Genomic DNA, 25,966 nt, shown 5'->3' on the forward strand with positions numbered 1-25,966 from the left:
AGTGGTTTTTCTATATTCTCTCATATTAAAACACTGGGCTATTACTTCTCACCTCAAGCCTCTGCTCCGTGTCTTATGGAGATGTACCATATAGTGTTTTTTCAGCAGAGTTGCCATATTAGGCCTATGTCATGTCTGAAACAGGCCTAATGCCACCCCCCAGGAATGTGGAATTACTTAACTTCTGCCGTCCTTGATAAAGGCTCCAGGGCTCCAGGAAAGAGAGGCTGACTCCCAGCAAAGTCTTCGGTGTAATTACAGGCTGTGCGCAGAGTCATCATCTGCGCAGTCACTCGCGCTTCAAATTTAGGGAGGTGTTCACACCACGCGCTATTAACGAGTTTGCTTTTCCAGCGTGTGATACTCCAGCAGCTGGTTTCCCCTCACATCTCGTTTGGTAGTCTCTAACGGAGAGTTTCGCGTCCATTATTTTTTTTTTCTTCAGCAGCACTGGCTTGATTCTCTTCATCATTGCTTAAAGGTGACCTTACATTCACGTCTCTCTGCTTTTTACAACATGATCATTAGCATAATCTAATTTATCTCTATACGCAAACACTTCTCACCGCTGAACTCTGATAAATCAATTACAATCCGCTCATTTTACCTTGGCCACTTTTCCAGGCGTCCCCACAGCAGATAAACAAGGGGATTAATGTAGGAATATTGATCTAGGAGAAAGAAATATTCTTGAAGTTATGAGCAGATTTTCCATAATGTTTTTCTCCCCTGAGTGACGGTTATTGGGGAAATAATTCCAGATGAGATCCTATAACCCCTTTCTATGTCACAAGACACGCCAACCCTTTACTCGTACTTTTTCTACAATACCACAATATGCACGCGCGATTCTGCAGCCTTTAACGTGCCATTTCTGCGCAGGACTTAAACACGTAAAGGATAGCGAGGCGTTTTAAGAACACCGATGGCTCTGTAAAAACAACAAAACATGTAATGAGATATATCAAACGAGTAGATTTAATTTCACACCGTTCATCAGCGTCCAGAAAAGTGTTTATTTCACATGATGCGGTTTCTACTGATACTATCTGGCCCCTCTGACGAAGACTAGATGAGATAAGTGCTATGGGCTGTTGCATCCATTAGCTGCCTCACTTTAAGATAAAAGGCCCCCGATCCCCACTGGGACCTACAGGTTCAGAGCTGTATATACAACTAACAGCAGAGCAGAAAGGATATCAGATGTGCTGTCCGGCTAGAACGTAAAACTACTTTTGTTTGTTTTGGCTGCAAATTGGATCTGCTATAAACGCAAAGAAAAGCCCAGCGTGGAGCTTTCCATGGTGCTGAATCTAAGACGTTTCCTTCGTTTAAATGCTTTTATCTGGACCTTACTTCTAAAGGGCTGCATGTACCTCACTCATGGCACACTTACATCAATGTCTAATCTGCTCTCAGTTCAAAGCTAGACTGATCGATTTGTAATAGATTCAAGCAAAGATAAATCGGTTGGAAAACAACACACTGCACTTTCTCACTCTTTGTGCAGGTGGCAAAATTGGTTTAAACTGGTGTTGAGGACAGTGCCAGACAACCATGCTGTGATGCGCAAATGTCAATGTTATAGCCTGTAACGCTTGGTGCCTGACTTCTTTCTTTCTTTCTATTGATAAGCTGAAGACACGTATGTTTGCTCCCGACCAAAGTTCATGTGACTCAGGGTGAATTGTATGGCCTTGCGATGCTGGCAACAAGAAAACATGGGAGTCCTCTGAACGTATCGGATAACCCACACCTTGGGTGGTTAGTGGACATCTACCTCCTCTAAGTCTTAATGACTGCAAATACAGCGCAAAGCAATCAATCGCCATCAACACTCTTGAATATTCTGGGATGAAATAATTGATAGGCTGTCCCCTGGTGCGTAACCGAGAGGCGGCGGTGATTAAATTCTGTTCAACATCTTGGTGGTTGGGTGTCGTTATATGTGTGTGTGTGTGCTATTTGAAGACGATCTGTGTCCATCTCGTGCACAGTCGTGTACCTGTCTGTCAGTCAGGAACAATGGCCGTGCATTGACAGGGCTCCTCTCACAACCCATAACACACTTACAATCCCATGTATGAAGAGGTGATAGGCGAAGTGTCAGACATGTCCTTCCTATGCTTGTGGCCATCACTTATTAATGAACGAGTAGCTATGGGGTCACACTTTCAGACACCTTGCAACTTGCGTTGGGTCTGAATCACAAATTTCTCGTTATCATTCGTCTGTCCCCCGTGAAACTCGTTTTATATACTGTTTAGCAAACAAATGTCCCGATCCTCCACGTTTTAAGTTCCAAGAAACAATACTAATCGACGAAATAAGACCGAAAAACTTGTTCAAATGAAGACTTTACTATCAAAGAAATGCTGTCATCTCTCCTTGCACCTACAGTCCAGGCTACTTGCAAACTATATGACATCAGTGAGGAAGAAGGGGGTGTAGGAGAGAGCTGGTGAACTGGGCGGGCGCTGTTGCACGTGTTCTGAATTGGGAAGACGGGCTCACATCGCATTTCTCATGTCCAATCGATCCCTGCTCGGGAGGAGCGACGGGAGGGCAACAATCACTCCTGCATCACTATACCATCACTCTCATCAGCATCTCTCCGGCGACTAAAACGCCTCTGCGTTGACAGACTCAAGTCGGAGGGATGAACTTGTGTGGAGTGTTCGCCAGAAACATCAGCCCGGTGCTGCTCTGGGGGGATTAGGCACTTCTGGTGACTTTCTCCTCAGTCTGATTTTGGAATGGGACTCGGTGAGATCATGGCAAATTGGACCAGGTCGCTATTGCGCGAGCCCTGTTTTCTCACCCGGTTTCAGAGGGTTGTTTCTCCGGCGCAGCCGTAGCCCTTCATCACACCTTTTTATTGTGTTTGTGCGGGACCTGGACAAGAGGCTTAAAAGGATTGCCCCTTTTTAGTGAAAACACAATCAGTGGAGTTGAAGCAGAAAGTGACAGAAGTGCTCGTCTGTCTCACTCGGACCCTTTACAATTCCAAGTAATCATGCCATCGAGGTTATAGATTTGGGTAAGGTGGTGTTTTATTTTTCTAATTCAGATTCAGTTTCTGTGGGCTAGATTCACGTTTTTATCACCCTTGTCTTTTCGTAGCACAGTCGGCAAATACAACTAGGACGGAGTCCGTGTGGGACTTGATATGCTTGCCAAATTTTAGTGAAAAGTAAGGGGGAGAAGGGGTGGTGACTGCTGACTTTAAGGTTCAACTTTAACGCCCTCGGCAGAGTATAGCGAACGCAGTTTGTTAAGGAGCAGGTTCATTCAAAGAAATGCGGAATTTGCAGAGAAAACCTTAGTGATCTTCGCTTCCTCTCGGCGCGAGATTGCCTTGCGTAAAAAATGGAACATATGATGAGCCCACTCAAACAACAAGCAGTTTCTCGGTGTATAGCGCGTGCGGTTGGGAAGACCACGAGGGAGCGAGGTGAGATTGATGCAGTGTTTTATCACCGGGAGGTTAAATAAGCGGTCGTTCGGAGCTCGGTGCTGCGCAGCAACCTATTGAGATCGACCCGCTGACCAGGCTCTTTTCACGCGCCCTCTTAAACATCGCTTTGAGTGGATTGTGATGGAGTGCGAACTGAGAAGAGAGCGCGCGGAGCTCAGACATATGGGAGAAAAATCAAGTGCCGCCGGCTTCTCCGCGCAGATTGCGCACGGAGCCTGGGAGGTGTGTTGCACAACCTAATCGCCTCACTCTATTGGACGCACACACTCAGCGCGCACGCGTACACACACAAACTGGGAGGCGAAAATTACTTGGTGCATGTTAATAGGCGCAGTAATAAGACCCAGCCCCTATCGTGTTGTAATTGTTAGTCATCCCTGTCTCCTCCCTCACTCCCCCCCCCCCCCCCTTCCATTATATCTCTCGCCGCCCCACAGCTCGGCCCTGCAATTTGTACTGTATTGAGAGTGTAATTATTTCCCCATTGTTTTTAACGCTCGGCACTGGCACTCCACAGAAAGTGGTATCATCAGGGCGGACAGGAGAGGGGGAGAGGCGAGGTGGAGAGGTCGGTGGAGAGGATCGGTCCACGCACTTAATTCTCATTGACAGTCACATTAACACAGGAGCAGCACTCTTAATCCTGAGGAGATTACTCTCTCAAACCTGACGCCCTGTCACCCACCCATACACACTCACACATCACTCACTGTGACTCACACCTGTATGAGGGTGGCACTGTGATGTCCGCGCTTCCTCCTCGCACAGACATGCACACACATGCTATTAATCCACTTGGCAGTTACTCCTCTATCCAGGCTTACTCTCTTACTGTTTGACCCCTTCCTTTTTACCCCCTTCAGACTAGAGCAGCTTCCCAGCAGTGGTACCGCCGTATTCTCAGGAGGCTATTCGGCTCTACATGTCTGCTATCTACAGTACTTACCCCACAGAGGGCTGTTCAGGATGACTGGCTTGAAATGGAAGGGGAATGGATTGTGTGCATTTGTGATTGTGCATGAGGACACAACCAAGCGGAGAGGCGACTGATGGCAGTGAGAAGGAAAACGTAGCTCAGGGGAGGCGAGAGAAATGAGCTGGAGAGACAGATATTTGTGAGAAATGAAACGAGGGGAAAGGCAAAATGACATATGTGTAAGTAATATCAAGAACTCTGCACAATGGAATCTAGCAAATCTTCGTGTAAGAGAACAAACATTGCTCGTGTTAGAGGTTGTTGTGTGTGAGTGATATGGCTTTGTGGGTGACATAATAGATAGATAAGCAGGAATTAGGCATGTATGACTGATGAGGTGGCGGCAGTGCGGCAGATTGGAGATCACCTACACACACGCAGGCCTTAACAGATTGACTGCGATGATACAGCTAGGCAAAGAGGAAGAGGAGAAAAACCACCAAGGAAGAAGATTAGAGTCATTATTTGATGTCAAGGAGGAGGGATGGAAAAAACCTTCGCATTTGGAAGTGACAGTGTCCTGGACAGCTCTTCATGTCGGGCGGCTTCTGGGTGTGTTGAGTCAGAGAGCATGGATTGGTGTCATGCAGTAGCATTGGAAAATATCACTCATTCTCATGAAATCGGGCTCAGAGGAAGCACACAGTGACACTGATGTGTCGTCCCCATCAAGAGATCCATGACTCTAATGGAAGAAGGAGAGGCAATAGATCAATGAGTGTGAGTGTGGTGTGTGTTTGCTTCTTGTCACAACGGTGAAACCACAACTGGATAGAGGTCATGACCTGTGGTAAGAAAGAATAAAAACACGTGATACCTTGTAGACTGTGACTGGACTGGAGCCACTGAGTTTAAGCCTCTGTGAATAAAATAAGTAATCTATGTATCAACATCCCTTTTTTCATTGTTGCCACCAACAGCGCACAAGCAGGGGTCGTGTTGCCCATATGTATGAGTTGATTTCTGTAAGTCATTCCACATATATCAAAAGGAAAAAGAGCACAGCTGATCAAAACCTCAAAGCATTTCTAAGGTCTCTGTAAGCAAATACGTGTGAGATTATTCAAACATTTCATTCTGCACATCAATCATTTTGTCAGAGCAGGTTCCACCAATTCTCATGTTGCCGCTTTACAGCTCGGTGTGTGTTCCTTGTCCTAAATTCTCTCCATTCTCAGACAATCAGTGACAGCAAGACCTTGGTTTATGAGTGTAGCACCACAACATTATTCAGACTCTCTATAACTTGCATCTAACAGGTCTTGCTCTGACTGAGGTCCTGCACACTTCCATATGTCCTCTTCCTGTTGCCTCGAGAAGACAGAGTGAATGATTCAACAACACTCACATTCAAGGTTACTGCTCCCAAGTCTTGAAAAACATGAACAGATAAAAGTTAAGTGTTTAAAGGATCAGTCACATACCATTGGACAGTTTTTTTTCTAAAACATCTGTTTTGAACTTTGGAGTAATTTATTTACATGAAATTTAAGTCTTTTTTCAGTTAAAATGGAGTTTTAAGAATGTCATGATCCTTTTCCAAAGAATGGTAATAACGCCCCTTAACAGGCCTCAAGGTGATTTTCTCCGCAGCTCCAACTCACTTTGACTATGACAAATCTCCCTAAGTGATAATAATGATTGTAATTGAACAGGCACAGTTCCTTCCCACAGTGCTCTATCCATCACCTTGGACTCAATCTGCTGCTTCCACTCATGTTTTTGTACATGCATTTATGTGTGTGTGTGCCCATTTGCGCGCGTGTGTGTCTCCGCATGAGATTGTGCATTCCCGTTCCTCTCCCTTTGGCAGCTGGTGGATGTGCTGGTAACCGTGAATTACAGTGTCAGTGTGTTTGTGGGATTATGAAAATCTCCCACCATGCTGTGCTAGGTGGGTCCATTGTGAACGCAAGCAGAAGAGGTGCAGCGGTGGTGGCGGAGCCTGGGGCAGTCATCACAGCGGCCTTCAAAAAAATGCTGTGGCTCACGAAGAGGGAAGTGGCTTTAACCCTGTGGGATGCAGGCCTTAGAAGTGTGGAAGCAGATAGAAGTGGAGAAATAGAGACTGTAAAAAGATAACAGAAAAATAAAAGAAAGACAGCCAGGGCACAGTGTGGGCGTTCGCTGAATGGAGAGGGGCGCTGAATGAATGTGTAAGAGAAACGCTCAACTATGCAGGAATATGGGTAGTCGGAACTTGGGGGAAATCTATCAGAGGAGAGTGTGTAATTCTGTATGCCTGACTCTGTGCACAGAGTATATGTGTGTGGCTATACATTTCCATACATATCTACCGGTCATATTGTAAATGATAATACATTTCTTTTTCTTTATTTCCTTCAATCCCCAAAAATATTTTGTCATTTAAAAGAATATAGAATTGAATTATATAAAAGACAACATCCTTTTTGTTAACAACAAACAAAACACATTTTGGAGTATTTTCAGATTTGGCTATTGTCAAAGCGTCAGTGTCTCCAGGGAATGAATTCTTCACATCTTCCCAAACTGTGCGAATGTGTGTGTGTGTGAGGGGGGGTATGATTGTGTGAGAATGTTTCCATGTCAGCAGATCTGGTTCTGATAACTGTTCATGATCACTGTATGGAATTGCTTTGTGGAAGTGTGAGAGAGGGTTAGAGGCCCTGCTTGTCTAAGGGGAGCAGAGTGATGGTGTCACGCTCCGCAGACTCACAGACAAATTAATTCACTTATTGACACTGCTGACACGTCTCAGTGACTTTGTAAAATGAACAATTGATCAGGCTTCCTCTCTTTGCTCTCTCACACTCTATTTTCCTGACTTCTCTCTTTCTCCTTCTACTCCATCTTTTCATCCCAACTTTTTCATGTCTCTTTCACTTTACTCTCTTTCGCTCTCCTGCTTGTCTTAAACTCTTTTTTTTTTTTAAAGATCTAGCTGCTCAATTAATAGGCATGGCACATATTATATATGGAATTCTGTGAAAGTTGGTCACTGGCAGACGCCTCTTTGTCGGCACACATGAGTATCTGTGCATATTGTGTGGGGATCTGCATATACAGTAAAAGAGAAAGAACGTGTGTGTGAGAGATTAAGTGTTGGTCCGATGCTTTTCTCTGGGTCAAAAGAGATGCTACAACCACAGTGAGAAGCTCACAGAAAATCAAAGTTGTTTATTTTCCATTAATCATAATTTAGGCACAAAACAAAAATGAATGGCCCGCTGCTCTCAGGAGACTACCTGTCAGGGCCTTGGTCTGCTTTGGCATGACACCACAGAAGAAGACTTTACTAACTGCTGGCGTACACAGCTGCACACACTTTGTTCCTGACTGTTTCTTTTTCTTATTATCACTAGGTTAGGCTGTGCTACCTCTCTTGTGCCCTGCTGTGGTTCACCAGCTACCCTTTCTGTACATGCTCTTATTTTGTTCCTTTGTATCTACAGACAAGTATGAGAGTTTCTGAAAAAAAAGGCAGATGCACAAAGAATAAATAAATAAGAAATGAGAGAGAAAAAAAGCTACTTTTCCAATGACCAGAAAATGATTTCTCTTCTTATTAACAATTTACATTTTCCTCCCTGTTGTTAACACTAAGTCTAGCTTAGAAAAACACAACTAGAATTTTACAATTGTATGATGGTATGAGTAAAGTTGGCATGCTGTGTGCAGGGGCTGTTAAATCATTCTAGCTAGAAAGACAGATCAGTCCTGAAGACAGGGCGCTTACTGACTGAGTAGAACAGTGCATAAAGATTGCCCCTCACCATTTTAAATCACAATGTTCCCTTTTTTTTTTCTCATCAGAAAAGAATTCAAGAATAAAAATAAAAAAAAGAGCAACAGCAGGAGAGAGTCATCAATATTGCAGATTGTCTCAAGTTGAGAGGGGAACAGAACCTTGTTAAATGTGGGCTGTGTGCTGTCAAATGAAAGTGTCTCGTTTCCGTCCCACCTTTCCATCCATCCTCCAGCGCTGAGGGATACTGACTTTTAACAGTCTTTTATTGCTTTATTAGAGTGCAGCAGATTTATGGCCTGGACCATGCCTCTGTCTGTTTCTATGTTATGTGTCCACCCGAGCTGGCTGTCGGGCTTTAAACGACAGACTTAAAAAACAAGAAAATACGGGACTGGCCCTCTACACGCAAACACTTGTTGAGTTTTTTCCTCAACAGCCTATGTTTGTCTTCTGCTTTAGTAGAAGAAGCTGTTAAAACACTTTAATAAGACTTGTTTGCAATGTGAAAGAGTGAGCATAGTAGAGCCCAGCCATGAATCTGAATTGCGTTGTGTTGTATGAGTGCATGAGGAAATTTGTGTATAGTAGTGTGTGTGCATAGACGTATGAGGAATTAAACTACAAGGTGTGTGTGTGCCTCTGTGAATGGAGTCTGCCGTTGTGTTTGCAATTGTAGCAGCTGCAGAGGAGAGTCAGGACTCTTGGGAGCGTCTGGTGGCACGCTTTGACACATGAAACACACACTGGGACTCTGATCATTTCGGACTTTTATCCATCAAAGAGACTGAAGAGAAGAGAAAGAGAACCGATGTAGTGCTGAGAGAAAGGATAGGAGAGGGGAGTTGGTCGAGAGAAAATTAGACGGGAGACAAAAAGCAACCTTGAAAAATTCTAAAGAATACGCAAAAATAGATACATTTTTTACTCTTTTTACCCCCCCTTTCCCCTCAAATACACACACACACATTTTATGGTCATCGGATCCTGAGACGATGGCTTGTGCAACAAGGTGGGATTTACACTTAAGTGCAGGCCGATCAATTGAGCTGTAATGGTACCTTAGTGCCAAGGCCACTCTCTGAACTCTGCAGTCAATACCACAGCCAGGTAATGGTCCTGAATTCAGACTTTCACTCACAACTTTCTTTCCTGTCTTTCTTTCCAATTGAAATATGCAACGTTTGCTCGTCCATTTAAGCAAACAGAGCATATTTTACTGCTTTACTTGTTAGAAGGAAACAGTTCCAATGTTTTTTAGTTTTCCCAGAAGCCTTCTCAACTGTTCCTCATGGAAATATCTATAGGAATGATTTGTTAAATGCAGATTTAAATAATTTCTTCTTCATTTATAAGGTGACAAAGTACAAAATGTTCACATATGATCAGATTTTAATGCTTGGGGTATTGATGGTTGAAGTGAAAGCAAATCCTTATCTGCAGAATGTTATTGTGAGGAGAGGACACACACACACAGCCTGATATATGGAGGAGTGAGTAGTGCAGAGAGCAATGATGGGAGACTTCATGAGGAACAAATAAAAAGCAGAATAACAGCAGGCTGAACATGAAAGAACAGGAAAATGTAAGGAGTTTACGTATACTGGAGTGTGTCAGATTGCAAACCATGTCTGTGTAATTTAGGGCATTTATTTATGTGCATACACCACTTCTATCTGCCCAGCGACCCAAAAGAAATGGCAAGGAGCAACATGCTGTAATGGTTTAGCGCTGAGAGCAGGCAAGATGCAGAACATTACACACCCTGACTGAATCTTAATACTGTGCATATCGGCAGAAATCTGAAACGCTTCACATGAGATTCCACTGGGCTTTGTGCTTTTGCCCGTTTCATTTTCAATATCTTTCCGCCTTGGGGAGAAGCACTTTGTTTTACACTGATATGCTTTTTGTCTGCTCGGCCTGTGTCTGGGCAGAGAAAATCAGCACAGTGAGATACTGGTGTGATGTTTGTGGGGTCTTCAATCTCATTCCCCTTCTTTTCTTTTCACTCATACACACTGGAGTTGAGCCAAAGTTCATATTCTTATAGATCTATATATTTTGTCTTTGCAATATTTGATTTATTCTCCTTAAAGCGTTTTAAAATTCTAATTAAAACCACCAGCATTGAGCACAGAAAGCCATTTTCACGAATAGGGCATGGTTTCCTACAAGATTACTAAAACAAGAGTAAACATTTCTGGTAAAAATCAACCTGCAGGTTTACTTGCAGTGTGTAATTAGTCATGGGGACGTCCATCTTTAACACATGACCATCAGTGTGAGACAGTTTATTGGATATTACCTGCAGTCTTACACCAAAATGCATGATAGCTGTATTAGACTATTGTGCAAAACTCAGCAGTTTCACAATAACAACTCAAAACTTCAATCATTACCTATTGAAATCTATGTATTCCTGCCTTTTAAAATGAAAAAAAAAACACATGGTTAGGTTTAGAAATTACCACTACGTTTTGGATATGTGGGCAAACATACCTATAAAACATGTTGTTAGGATACTGAGCTTAGATATTTTGTATCCCACAGTGTAGTTGGACTGATGAACAGCATGTGATGTTGCTTTTGTTCACAGATCTGTTTCTGTACTGGAGCTTGGAACTGAAAATGCCTTTACAATAAGAAAACATTTTATAAGATTGGGAGTACCTTCAAGAACCAAAGCAGTTTGCTGAGGAATCAACTTTGTGCTGGGGAAAGTTGATCTGTCCCAAACAGATCATTACTATTGTCCTTTGTATGTGACTATTGAGACCAAAAAAAATCAACTGTTTTTGGTTGACTAAACTTCAATGTCAAACCCTCTGAAATAGACTTTAACAGACCCAAAACTCATTCTTGTTTTTGTCACCATGTGGCAGAGATAAAGCAGAGATATTCACAAAAGCCTGACAATGAACAATGAACACTGTTACATACTAAACAGGTGACACAGAGGTTATCAAGTAATGCTACGTTTTGTATTCCTCCCAGTCCTGCTGAACAGGAACTTCCTGTCCTGCCCTGACAAGTGCTATAATCTCTGTGAGTGACAAACAGCACAGTGCCAGCGACAGCCTCATCATGCTGGAAGTGTTTTATTTCGGATACGGAGCGAGCGGAGTCTCTTGCAGATGAGGTCAGAGATTGTATGCAGAAGAGTGATTTAACAAATTCATGTGTGTATGTGTTTGCTCGCGGTGCTGCGTGGCTGCTCGTAGAGGGCCGGCAGATGATGCCGTTCAGATGCAGGGCATACAGATATATATTCGCATGGAGGTAGGATTGCTTCAATGCATGTCAATGCGCCTCCGTGCCAGCCCTATGTGATTACCGCGAGAGATGACACAGCTCAGCCCATCAGCCCTTAGAGACACACAGTCAGAGGAGATAGAGAGGGTGATGTAGAAGAGGGATAATTTTAGAAGAGGTGTGACTTGATGTTCTCAGATAATCACAAGCATTTCTGTGCTCTGTTTGCTAACATGCATGTGTGCGTGTGTGTTTGAATGTTTTTTTCACTTGCCACATCCAACAACTCCTCTCTGGCATTTTGGCCAGCTGAGCCCCCCCCTGCACACCTCTGCTTTCAAAAAAGCCCCATAAGACCATTTTGGTGACTTGCATCTTTTGTATAGAAATGTGTTTTTGTTTCTCCCTGAACATGAGGATACAAATTCATCACTCTTTCAGAAGTTTGCAGTTTTTTGTATGTCTTAAACTCAGTAAGCAGGGCTATGTTGCTCTAAATGGACCCCCCCCCCCCACACACACACACACAATGACGTACGCAGACACACGAATGCACAACTGTGCTCTTCTAATGAGTGTATCAGAGAACAAAGCTGATAAAAATGCATGCCATGGCTCAGCCTTTAAAAAGGGAATAAGAAATAAGCTTCTGTGCAGATAGGCAGCATGCCTAATCACTTCTCACAACACTTGCACCTTGCATACTCTCACATGCTGTAGTGGAACAAAACACACACATCTAATGCACGATTGTGCAAATTTGCACTTTACATAAAAACCCGAAAACACACAAGTGCCATCTAAAACACACAAACACATGAATATTGTATGCATCAATGTGGGTGTTATAATCAGTCAAATTTGTGTTCCAAGTCCTCTGCATAAGCTGAGAACTCTTTAAACGTCCCCAACTTTGTATTTTTCAGATTTCCTCAGTGCTCCTAAAATAATCTTCTCTAATCTCTAAAGCAGGGGTCTTCAACGTTTTACAGGCCAGGGACCCCCAAACTGATGGAGAGTTGGAGCAGGGACCCCCTACTATTTATATGGCATACAATTGTGTTTTATATTTAACGGGGCCTAGTGCCGTGTATAGACATAGGTCCTCTGTTATTGTACATTCAATACTAAGCTATTCAAATAATACACAGGTTAATATATTCATGTTTTTATTTTAAACATGTGCAAGGTACAGGGTGGCCGTGCCACTGCCTTTTATAAACAAACATCTTGCATACAACACTGAGCTATTCAAATACTCCAGGGGGTTAACCCCCTGGAGTCTAAGGCCTTTTCAGAGACTTTGAGGCAGTTGTCACCACCTTGACATTTTCAAGTATTTCAACTAAGGCTACGGCTACACGGAAACGAAACGAGGTTTTTTTTTAAAACGGGTACGAAAATTCTTGCGACCACACGGAAACGCGCTGCTGTCCAGACGAGAACGGATGAAAACGATGAAACGATGCAGTACACACGCCGCTGTGTCACGCCACGCTGTGAGACAATAGAGAAGTGTTAAAATTGGCTCACAGCGTCAACGTGTGACTGACGCAAAAACGTTTTAGCTGTAACAATGGAAACGAAACGAGGCCGTTTTCAAACTTTCCCACTCTGGAACCCGTTTTCAAAAACTATCGTTTTGGGGTAGTGGGAACGCCGGCTCCGTGTGGCCGCGACAGCGAAACGATAAGAAAAAGTATCGTTTACAGTGAAAAACGTTTTCGTGTAGCCGCAGCCTAACTGTAAACATCTATGCAAAAGTGACACATATGGTTGTATTCTGAAAAGCCTAACAAAAAACAATATGAGAGTGAAGTGAATGTAATACAAACAAGTTTTATTTAAATTGAGGGGAAACACAACTGTACAAAAAAACAAGTTTTAGAGGTCTTCAAACAGTGCAAGAAAACACACTATAAATATATCTAGCCAAGACTTTTGAAGGTTGAACCTTGTAAACAAAAGTGTTGGCTGCATAAAAGTAAAAAGTGCAGTCAGAAATGTTTTTTTGTTTTCACACAAACTGTAAAAAAGTAATTCTGACTCCAGGCATTGTCTCTGAGAGTTGAATACAAATTAGATGGGTGTGTAACACCCCTGATTCCCCCCCACCCCCCTGTCACTCTCCATGTGATAATTGTCTGTCACTGGCAGGACATTGCTGCCTCCCCCCACATGCTGGCTGAATGGGGCGTGTTCTCACCTGTGAATAGCCACTCAATCACCTGGTACTTTACATGTGAATAGCGATAGGTGTGGCCGAGGAAGCTGCTGCAGTCTGAGACTACAGAAAATCCAAAGATTTCTGTTCACTCTCTTTAAAAAGGGCCACCTATATAATTTATTTTAATATATATATATTTGAAAACTAGAAGTTTCAAGGTTTTTAATGGTGTCACTTATATGTTTCAATGACAAAAACTCACAGAGTTACAGATGTGTTTTTGGAGATGTGTAAAAAATCCCGCCGGCGGGATTTAAACTCCAGAGTGTTTGCATGTAGATGGGACAATGAATCCTCAAACCATCTGTGGATGGCACATGTTTGCACACAATTTGTGAGAAAAAACTGTTTTGAAAAAAAAAAAAAAAAAAAAAAAAAAAATTTTAAATGTTTATTTTTTTTTTTTAAAAATCGTCTAATCAACCAAAGATTTCGCGACCCCCCTGCAGTACCTCCGCGGACCCCCTGGGGGTCGCGGACCCCCTGTTGAAGACCTCTGCTCTAAAGTCTTTGTGGAAGATTCTTCCTCTCTTTGACCTGTGTCGCTGTTGCTTTTAGAGGTTATTTACGCTTGCAACAGTCACAAACAGTACCCATCAACTTTATCGCACCTTCTTTGCCTGGCTACTTTCTCACATCTAGAAACACAAGTGCTCATCCCTGAAGTCTCAGCTCTTGGTCTTTAACACACTTGTGGCCCTTGCTGTTATCTTGTGGCCCACTAGGGGGCAGTGGCACCTCACAGATGGCTGAGAGGCATGGGTCTTGGTTGGAGTTTATACCTTCCCTCGAAGTTTCCAGGCACATTAGCGGACTGAGCTGCATATGAATGAGTTATGATGAATAATAAAGGTTTAAGGAGGGGAGAACATTTTGTTATTAATGTGAATCTGTTGTCTTTCATTTACTGCAGAGTTAGTACCTTAGTAAAGAGAAGTGTGTTGACACACTGTTACAGCAGGATGGTAATTTACTTTGTGTGTGTGTGTGTGTGTGTGTGTGTGTGCACGTGCGAAAGTGCACATGCATCAGAAGGTGTCACTCAGCTGTAATTAGGAAGAGTCTCTCCTGCTGTCCTCTGATAGGCTTTGAATTTACCTTGCAAATACTGTGCATATTTAATGTGTGTGTGTGTGTGTGTGTTGGGGCTCAGCTTGTTTTTATGCTTGTTTGATCAGCTGGTAAATGCTTTAGCTAATAGGCAACTCTGCAGATTTCTTTTATGTACACTCATTTTGAAATCAGTAGAATTTTTAGCTTGTTATGCACAGTGTTTTGTGTGTCCATCTCTGCGTGTGTGTGTGTGTGTTTGCGTGAGAGAGAGAGCTGTGTGTGATGTCTAGAGTGGGGATCACATTCAGCCTGGGGGTAGGTGAACCCATTGTAAACAATGGATCTGACAGAATCTAGGCCTTCACATCTACAACCCTGTGTGTGTGTGTGTGTGTGTGTGTGTGTGTGCAGACACGTGTTTGGTTTGTGTATATGTGCAGAGACCTTCATATAAGGCCAGTGAAGGCCACTGAGGAACCCTAGGGCAGGCTGGCCTCTCTGACAGAGTGTCTTTGTACCTCTTCTCTCCAGAGGCTTCTTCTGTTTGAGGTGAGGAAGAGGAGAGGCAGGAGGAAGAACAGGAGCAGGAGATTTGAGGTGTGAATGAATGTAGCCATGGCCTGCTCATGAGAAGGTGCACAGTGGAAAAGACACCAGAGGAGACAGAGACGACCAACAGGTGAGATGCCATCAAATGTAGATGCAACTAATATTTATTTTCATTAGTTGATTACAGTTTCATCTGTTTTATTATTAATTCAATGTCTGATTTGTCTATATATTAGGACAAGTTCTGCAGTTCATGTTTAAGTCCTCAGGTGGCTTTGGTGCTCCAACTAGACACTTAAAGCCCCAGGATTTAGGGTTTAAATGAATATAAAGTAATATAGAGAAATTTTCAGAAACATTTCAGACTTGAAAACTACACTGTTCACCACTGTGAACATCATTACATTTATTACATCTGAGAGATTTCTGATGAAAGATTTTTTTTACATCAAAAAGCTTCATCAGTTGATTAAAAAATCCTCCACCTACCCACCCACCCACCCACCCTGAACAGGATGAAGCAGGTATAGAACATGAAAAAATGAATAAATGGATGGATTAGTTCTAATCCATAACCATGGATAACCATCCATAACCATCATATTTATTCTTGGCTGAGCCCTGTTACTTCCAGTGCAAGCTGTCATGACTCATAAAGTCGCCTGCTGGAAGAAAATGGGACGAGTTAATCCTAATGTGATACAAAGAAGTGTAAAATAATGCTGTTGCTGATGGTTGAGCTGAAACTACTCTGATTGCAGTATGTGCATGCTGGAAAATCCTTTTCTTCAAGTTTAGTCTGTTCTCTGGCCTCCTATTTTTGCCATTGACCTTTGGCTGCTCACCTCTCACATTGTTTCTATTTGTTCTAAAAGCTGTATGTTTTATGGTCTCTAACCTCTTCTCATACCCTGTTCCACCACTTTCCCCCCTTTTCTCGCCTCTTTCCCTCCCGTAGGATGAAACTGAGCAGGAGGTCAGCTTGGCCTTGGCAGGTGGCCTTCCTTGTTGCCTTGGTGATGCTCTGGGTTGACCCAGTGTCAGCTGGCAACCGTAATCATCGGGGACCCACAGGTACACCATGTCTTGCTCTGAACCTCACTACCAACACCACAAGAGGTTAATTACACCGTCACTTCAGAAGTATAACACATGTTCCCTGAGCCTGACGCCGACTGAAGCTTCTGCATTCTGGAGGAGGGGGCTGTGGGACAACAGTTTGCTCTGTATGGCAGAATGTATTGTAGACAAGACCCCGTTTTGGCCTTGGATGCAAACACACCTCTGTTTGAGTGATCCAGCACATACAGATACAAATGGCACTTAAACTGTCAGGAGCTGTCAACACAAATAGATCAGTGTGGGTGAGATCTGATCTATTCAGAGTGCAGACATCCAACATTTCAGAGTCAGGGCTCATCTCAAGCAGTCGGACTCTTAGTGGTTTACTGTTGCTTAAAAATAAGCTTTATGCCTCACGTAGAAGAGGCCATGGGCTCATGACTTCTAATCCTCAGGCTTATAATCGCCCATGCCTACATTAATATGCATAGCTCTGGAGCCTTTTTTTTTTTTTTTTACCAAAGTCCTGCCTCACTTATTCCTCAGAAGAAATCCATGAACAAAGAAACCATAGCTAGCACAGGCTTAATTCTGACCTGCAAAGCTAAATCTATTTCCTCTTCCATTTTTGTAAGTCATGGAAACGAGCCACACTTTGGCTGCAAATGACCAACTGAGGCTTATTAATATTGCATTGAGGATGACAACAGGGAGAGTTGGGCTGAGTCACAGCATCTTGCACATCAGCTTGTTGGTGGAAACCTTCCGTGTCACCTCATTCTTACACTTAATTACAACAGTTTCCTTAATTATCTCAGTTTCTCCACTCTTACTGCTTGTGTTTTGCAGGGTGACCTTTATGCGCCACATAAATGCTACCAGCATCCAGTCTGTTCAGTGAGTGATGATATTAGTTTCCTTTTAACAGAAAGAAGGCTGCCTGCTTACGGCAGGGACACTACTAATTGCAGGCCCCGTGGATTGTGAAGGTCAGCATGCATGCCTGCCCCCTTCTCAGTTAACTCTTACCGTGAAACAAGATATCTCAATCCCAAACTTGCCAGTACTTTTTATTTGATGTCTTACTCTAATTGGTGGAAGTTTAAGACCTGTCAAATGTGAATGCCAATAGACCCGGCACACATTGAAGTTTGAGGGTGAAAAATAATTGGGTGTTTGTTATGGCTGCTAGACGTGTTTTCAGTGGCTTCATATTAAGCACTTTTACTGCTGTTTTGTGGACTGACCGGTGAGAGAAGTCGAACTTATGCCAGTGATGTACCATTAGCTGCCACATGGTGGCTCTATAGGTCAAAAAATGGTTCAACATAGATTTGTGTATCACTTTGTTCTTAATCCAAATCCCATTGAGGCAGTAATCTGTAATATAACGAATAATTTAGTCCAAAGGGAAAAAATAAATAAATTCTGTAATAGGATTGAATGAACTGACAGAACTGCAGGTAGAGGTGATATAATCGATAGCCTTTTTGAATGACCATTTTCTTTATTGTACTTCTCAGTTTAGTACTGGATCTAAGTAATCCGTGCACTTGTCCAACACTCGCTTGATTGGCTGGTAACTTTTCACAGGACAAAAATATCCCAGAAAGTTTATTTCTTTCAGGCTCTACTTAGGTTAGCACAGCCTGTTTGGTTGTTCGGTCGGTTAGTAAGGGGTCACATCCTCTCCAGATTGAAGTGAAACATTTAGTCAAAAAAAAAATGTTTGGCTTATGCACATATGACTTTTTTTGCTGGTTATCACAGTTTGTCCTTCTTTCACAAATATAACAAAGTTGTGCAAAAGACTGTAAAACCCATTGTGACAGGTGGAGTAACAAACACTTTAACATACCCATCAGATTTGAAGTATTGTTCACTTTGTCCTGCGCTGCTACCAACAATCACAAAGAGTAATAGTCAGGTCAGGCAAGAGACTACGTTCCTTATTTTTAGGAATTTCCAACACAAATAGTTTCGTGCAACACTGTTGTGTATTTTTAAACATTAGGCTTTCTTTGAGTAAACTCATTGAATGGAGTGTGTTCTTAAAGCTCTGCCTCTTTTAGGAAGATTATAACAGTTAAATAACAGGAAGTTATCCCTGTTTCCTGACAATGAAACATCTGGTGCTCATATTCTCATATGCCCTTTCTTGTGTAAATGCTTAAAATTAGATTACTTGAGATTTAGTTGAATCCTTCCAGAAATTATATTCACCATATGCACTCCTATCACAGCTTGTTATTGCATGCCTCACAGACCAAACATTTTAGAACAACGACTAATCTGGTGCTGCATTTGTGAATTGTGAGTGTGAGGGGGGCCTTCTGTGCCCATCCTGGTTCCTGTGTGAAAACCACATATGTAGCTCCATCTGTATTTAAACTGTATCTGTCATATTTGTGTATACTTAACATAACCGAGCTCGCTGCAAAAGTTGGAACATCATCTGCGTGTCCATCTATTTGATGCACACTGCACACCGGCTCATGTCCTCCCCTACACGTGTTTGTAAGAAATAAATACAGGGCTTGCAAGGTCAAGTGAGCAGATTTTATTGGGGAGGAAATTTGTAGCACAGCAGCACTCAGCTGTACCAGTGACCTGTGGTGATAATTAACATAAATCTGGATGAGGCCTAATGCTGGCCTGTAAAACCCTGATAATGTCAGGAGAATTGATGGGCTGTGCTGGACAAGCGTGGGGAGGAGATGGAACAAGGAAGGGAAACAAGTGAGGGCTTGAAGAGGGCAATGAAAACAGAAAACAACATGAGGAGAATGTCGTAAGCAAAAGGTTGAGAAGAAGGCAAAACAACTGCTTTTCTTGGTACTTGAAGACAATTCACCTCTTATTTGAAAGACTTCTTCTTCAAATCAGCTGGTGGGGAGTTTCACGCTTATAATCTGTGGCTGGGATGTCAGGAGAGTTGTAAAGGTTATACGAGGTCACAACTGAGTCATTGACCCACCAACTCATTCTGTGGGTAGCGTAAGTCATTGTCACATGTGAGGTATTCTTAGGTGTGATTTTGATTTTGGCTTGGGCTCTCTGAAATCCCCATCTTGACCAATTTGTACAAAGAAAGAAATTGACTTTTTTAGCCTGTGCTGTGCACATTGAGGAAGATAGAAGTCAAAACACAGAGGTAAATAGAAAACCTAAAACCAGAGACAGTTACAGGGCAGTAATGTACATGCTCTGCACAGGGAAGACAGATGGTTTGTAAGAGGAGTTAAAGAAGCCATTCATGTTAAACAAGAAAATAATGCCTTTGATAAGAGAAGTCGGCCTCACGTATCACCTTCCCAGCGCCTACAGTGCAGCCTTAACTCACCTTTCCAGGCGGTTTCACAACCATTCACACGTTAGATCTTGTGACCAACAAGACACCAGTGACCTAATCAAACCATATAATGGGCTGGTGGGTCAGTGACTCACTTATGACCTCAACAACTCTTATATGACCTTAACAAGTCTCCCTAAAGTCCCAGCTGCAGCTTATAAGCCTGAAACTCCCCATCAGTCGGTTTGAATGAAGAAGTCTTTTGAATGAGAGGTGAATTGTCTTCAAGAGCCAAGAAGAGAAGCCCTGTTGCCTTCTATTCAAGATCTTAGGGGTAGACCTTGTTGTACGTTTGACATTGTTCTCATATTGTTTGGCACAACTCATAATTATTATCATGCTGTCCTGAAACGTCCTTGTGCATTCCTGCAGAGATGTAAACTATAGCACCTCCACATTGACTGTGCCACCCCTGTCAGAGCTGCTTGATACCTGGCCTTTCATAGCAATGGACATGCTTGTCTAGTATTGACAGGGGAAAGACATAGCTTTTTGATAAATTGTACAATGCTCCTTCTTGCCTGTGTCTGTCAGAATACATCAATCGCCTGGCTAACCCATCAGTTCAAGGTAGCTTGAATGCCAGGCTTTTGTTACGACCCTCCGACACACCACCCCCCTCACTCCCTGCCGCAGGAATAGAAGCATTTAGCCATGCTTGAGAAGTCTTTTCATCTCAGCGTGTTGGGCTCTATTACACTGAGATGGTCATAACAGAATGCTTTAAAGGCAACACTAAGACATTAGATACACTGTTATTTTGTGTATTTGGTTTGAAGCTGACTGCTCACCACATGAATCTTTAGTAGATGAGGGGTGAGAGGCAGCATCACAGTGGGCAAGGACTGAAAGGGAAGGTAACACTGTGAGGGCTCACAGTTCCACTCCAATATTCTCCTATGTTTGGCATTTATTTAGTACTTTTTCAATTCACACTTCTTGGTTTTAGCCCAGTATTATTTGTTTGACCATGAAAGGACACCCTTTTAAAATGTACACTTGAGACAACATCCAATAAAATCCTATTTCAAATAAACTCTTATGAGTAACAGTTGTAAATTAAGCAAAGGAATCTGATTTGAAAATGAGTCACAATTTTACTTTTGTGCATTGGACGCCCTGCCTTTCCGGGCCAGCTTATGAATGTAGTTGCACATCAATATGACTGTGATAGCATGTTAAAGTATCATTCAGCTCAAAGCACCACGTAACCATAGACAAGAGAGCTGTGAAAGTGAAACGCTCCAGTCAGTTTTGTTTATTATAGCTCGTCACAAGCAGTGCGTGGACATATGTAATATTACACTGTGGGAAGCTTGTGGAGAAAATAGGAGTGTTTCCTATGATGGCAACAAATTGCCTTACACCTCTTTTTCGAAAGCTGGATTGGATGCTTTTGAGTTGATATTTCCCTGCCTGGAACGATTTTTGCTGAAAATTGTAACTGGCTTCCAAAGTCAGTTTTTTCATGAAATACCTGGGATACTCAAGGGTATAAATCTTTCCACTAACCAAAGAGACCTGAAGCTGACAGGCTCACAAGCACGTTAAGTTTATAAAATTCGTGCATTTATTGACTCAACCACATCCTTTTTTTCATATTTTTCCCAAAGTAGTTTAGTATTTTAGACCTTTTCCTGCCAGTTTCTTGAGTGTGACACAAACACAAAAAAATCTCAGCATGAGGAAATGCCAGCTGTCCAATATTAAAGAGAAAGAATTCTATATGATCCTTTTGTACTGATTGCAGCCAAGGCGGGTACGTGTTCGGTTCCTGCTTTCATTCAGATTTTGTGCTTTACTTATATTTCTGTGACAAGCCATGAAATCCCTTTACTTCTGTTTCGTCATCTAAATTTTGATATTATTTAGAATAACGACTTTGGTTTGGTGATACTTTATGGTTTCGGATTTTTTTTTACCAGTTACTGTTAGTTGCTATGTAACAAATGATCATCAATATGCAGTATGCATAGAATGTATAAAGATTTTGTATGCATGCAGTGTGTGATGCTGGGCCCTGATGAAGGCTCACTGTCAACATCTGACACACGGTGACATTTTTTTTATTGTCCTTTTGAACCAGCTATGAAAAGCAGCCTCTTTTAGATTTGCTTCCTTTTCTTTTCATTAAGCTGTATCTGTCCACCATGAGAGAAAATCTAGTGGAGGCTTTCCCCCACTTTCTTTTTTGGATAACAGAAATTGCTCTCAGTGAAGCACATGGGCTGTTCTCATATCTTGCACCTGCCCAAATTTATCTAATTTGCATGAATACATGCTCTGTTTTGAATCTAATTGTGGTTCAAACAATGGGCAGACAGAGAGAAAAAAAAAGATGCAATGATGAAATTTATGTGGGTTTATCTGTCACTGCTCACATGCATCCTCAAAGGCTTTATGGTTTGAAAATACAAACAGCTTCTGACTGATGCAGGCAATAAAGACAGGATACCAGTTCACCCTCTGACCTCATTATGCCAACGAAAGACAAGCTGCTCTTTGTTCTCTCTGCCTGCTGTGACACCAGTTTTCCTCCACCTGGCTGACTCTGTCCCTCTTCTTCTTTCTTTTTAACTAACAAGCTAAAATGTGGCCGGCAGATTGAGCAGTTTTAGCCAGTTACAGTTCTGTAATGGCAGCGGAATTAATTTTCATCGTAGGTTATTAAAAGGAGGGATTAAACAAGGGAAGTTGATTGGGCTTGATTTAGACCATAATTTTTTTACATTGACACACTATGCTTTAATTGTGACTATCACTGTTGCAATTATAGCTGCTCTGATAGTTGTTGTCCCATTAAGTTACATTCAATTAAAAAAAAAAAGACAATACTCTTGGTTGTTATCAGTAGATTTTGTGTTTATGTGTTTGTGGATGGGGGTAGGGGGTAATCTGGCAGCTGCTCCAACCTCAGGAGAGCCTGAGACAGAGGAGTGAGGGAAATGAAAGTGGAGGGATGATAGTGGAGGGGCGCCCTCAGAGAGCCAGGGATCATTGATGGGGCTCTCTGGAGAGAAGAACAAACAAACTTTAAATCAGAAAGGATGAGAGGGGCCATGGCCTGCAAAAATGGAACCCTCAACAGTGTGTGTGCGCTGTTTGTGTGCGGTGTGTTTGTGTGTGTACACATTTTTGTCTCTGCCTGCAAAGCTCATTCAGCTGAGCGTGAAAAGTTTCAGAGTCTGGCTAAAGTCACGTACATAAATGAAATCTGGGCTTATGGTACAGTATAACTAAGGTTTTTCCAGGGTTGTAAAGAGGCTTATTGGTAGCTGGTAATGTCGCAAGCAGGGTTTGCTGTGCTCGGTAAACGGTGGCAGAGACTCTCAAGAGGACACCGACAAGCTTTGAAAGGAAAGATAAGTCAGCTGGAATTGATTCAGAAGCCATAAGCAAAGATTCACTAAACATTTCACCCAACAATTGGCACATCCCCTTCTCCCACGCGACTCATTGGATTAATGTTCCGAATGAAATATAACCCTAACACAGATAATATACTTCTAAACTTTACCATACAACATAGGCCCACTTATGCATTATCCTTGCAGCATATACGTGGCAGATGTATTGAATTTATCCTGCTACATACATGAATGTCTCTGTAAAGATTTTTTTTTATGAAATCATGTGTGGACTGCTGTTCTGTTTAACAAATATAACTCTTGTGGAAGGAGCCCCAATTACTCATTTGAAACTATTTAATGGAACAGAAAGAACTGTCTAAAAATATTGTAACAGCATTATTACACACACTTAAAGACACATTTGCCCACTAGGCAGAAAACTTTGGCTTGGATTTGCCTTGAATTCAGTATTGCCTTCTGTCCCATTACTGTCAGGATAATGTTATAATTAGCCTGTCCAAGGACCCAAGGGAAATGTGAGGATAATCAAGAGAGATTAGACATTGTTTTTGTTGGAGGTAAATAGCAATTATCCTTATATAAATAATGACTTTCAGGAACACACAGAAATGAGCACACTCACATGCAGAGCCAAAGCACACATTGGCATGGAGACATAAAGAACCCAAATGCAGATACAGACTCAACAGTAATGGATTCTGGCCAAGATCCATAAACATTTAAGTGTATCCTAGTAGATGTGTTGCTTCATTACAATACACCCTCATAAAATCTGCAAATAAATGTCCCTATTCAAGTGTTCTACTTTGAAAAGATTAAAAAGAAATTATTATTTTATTCAACATTTCCTGCTCTTGTTTTCTTTCCCTCCTGCACACAATGGCACACACAGGAACTACCTCTGAGGGAAAGTTAATGAGGGCTGAGAGTAAAAAAGTATCGCTAAAAGTGTTTTTTTTATTAATCAAAGACCAAGACTGGAATAGATTGAAGAGTTTAAACAAAAGTAAATAATTCAGCTGAACTGCTTAATCCTCAGAGAAGCTGCTGTGCATTTGTTATTTGCAGCCCAAATTTCTTTGAATTAAACACTTGATTGTTTGCAACAACAAGTCACCAACACCCGGATAAAATAGATTTTAAAGCTCGTGAATTTATAGCAAAACGGTTGTTCTCTTTTTGTCTGTCTCTCACAGCATCATATCAGGTGAAGCAGGGTACCTGTGAGGTGGTGGCCATCCATCGCTGCTGCAATAAGAATAAGATAGAAGAGCGCTCGCAAACCGTCAAGTGTTCCTGTTTCCCAGGTCAGGTTGCTGGCACCACAAGAGCCAGACCCTCCTGTGTGGAAGGTAAGTGTGTGTATGTCCTAAAGTTTGGGTGAATGGGTATATCGTATCTTCTGCATTTCAGCATCATTCTCAAAGGCTGGAACTGTATCCACACAACCATTTTTGCAGTTGAAGGGAACTAGCATATGCATTCCTTTTTGTATAAAGTGAATCAAAACTTGTACTTGTAACTTGGTTTAACTTTCATTGGCTATAGCATTTACTTCATCTGCAGCCAAAATAACACCATGAACTCCTTACAAATGAAATAACTGTGCCGGTCAATTTCAATTTAAGGTATATGACATCTACAGTCAAGGCAATATTAAAACATAAGAACTGTGTGGCTGTTTCTGTGTCTTGTGCATCATTGTGAAATTGTGCCCTCACATTACTGCAGGAGAACCCCTCTATTTCTGCTAAATTTATTCGGTGTCTGTTGAAATCTTGGAAACATGACCAGAATGCAGGCCTTGCGGGTCTGGACAGAGCGTGACTCCACAATGTGTTTTTTGAATAATTGAAGCACTAATTCCAGCAGGGTCACAGGAGTTAAAAATGTTTTTAATCATCTCACTTCATTTGAGTTGCTACTTGAAATCTCTCGCCTGAGAGAACACCTGCTAGATTCCTTTAACAGTGTTTGAAACATCAATAAATAAATTAGCAACAGGAAGGTTACACTTATAGCTACAGCTTTAAAAAGTGATTGAATGTATGAAAAACTGAATCACATCTTATCTTTAGTTTCTTTGTGTATGATGAAGAATATCACATAGAAATTACCACTATAGCCTTCTTACATTAATAGTAAATGGAGGTGAACTGAATGGTGTACTGTTTTAAAAATTTTAATCCAAGTTTGTCAGTGTATATTAGGTTTTAAGTAAAACATATATAAAGTCTACATTGCTACACAAACAATTTGCGGTTCACCGTGCCCCTGAGAGATAGTCTTGCATGAACAGTTCAAGCAAAGCACAACCGGCCATAACATTTAACCTAAAATCTATCAGAATTTCATACAAGGCGAGGTTGAAATGAGCGTCAAGTGTTTTTAGCAGGATAACAATCAAATGTGCTTTTTTCAAAGAACAGGCATCTGCCAAAAATATTGGCTTCATGACTCATGTTTGTGGAGGTGTATAATGGCACAAACAAAGGAAACAAAGGACCTCAGAAAAACATTTCTGCTACTATGAATTCTACTTAAAGGGATAGTTCGCCTCTTTTGACATGAAGCTGTATGACATCCCATATTAGCAATTTCATTTATGAACATTGACTTACCCCCTGCTGCGTCCTGTGAGCCGAGTTCCAGCCTCATTTTGCCGTTGACGAAGGTAGTCCGGCTAGTTTGCTAGGGTCCCGAAAATAAAACGTTTTGCTTCTCAAAACAATATGCGTTCAAAAGAGTAATACATTTGCATCACAAAATCGTCCGTCCAGAAAAAGTCAGACCTCACAATCACTTGGCGCTATTTTTGCCTCCCTTCATAACAATGCGTTCAGCCACCTGCCGATAGCTGCACCTGTTACGGTGTTTACTGCTCGGAAGCAGGGGACTGCTCGGTCTGCACTTCGG

At 42.0% G+C, this 25,966-nt stretch overlaps 1 protein-coding gene across 2 annotated transcripts in view; it reads left to right on the forward strand.

Annotated features, from left to right (window-relative positions):
- Nucleotides 1-2,534: 2,534 nt before the first annotated feature.
- The window catches only part of tafa4b (TAFA chemokine like family member 4b), a 40,111-nt gene continuing 16,679 nt past the window's right edge, over nt 2,535-25,966 (forward strand). Inside the window, exons 1-4 of one of the 2 annotated variants that reach the window (XM_075462035.1) lie at nt 2,535-3,040; nt 15,248-15,395; nt 16,224-16,339; nt 24,247-24,402. In XM_075462035.1, the coding sequence (XP_075318150.1) occupies nt 15,343-15,395; nt 16,224-16,339; nt 24,247-24,402 (325 nt within the window). In that variant the 5' untranslated portion in view covers nt 2,535-3,040; nt 15,248-15,342. Of the gene's footprint in view, nt 3,041-11,232; nt 11,324-15,247; nt 15,396-16,223; nt 16,340-24,246; nt 24,403-25,966 lie in introns of those variants that run through there. The other variant, XM_075462036.1, reaches the window with a different exon arrangement.

This window comes from Odontesthes bonariensis, chromosome 3 (genome assembly GCF_027942865.1).
Source record: "Odontesthes bonariensis isolate fOdoBon6 chromosome 3, fOdoBon6.hap1, whole genome shotgun sequence".
NCBI lineage: Eukaryota > Metazoa > Chordata > Actinopteri > Atheriniformes > Atherinopsidae > Odontesthes > Odontesthes bonariensis.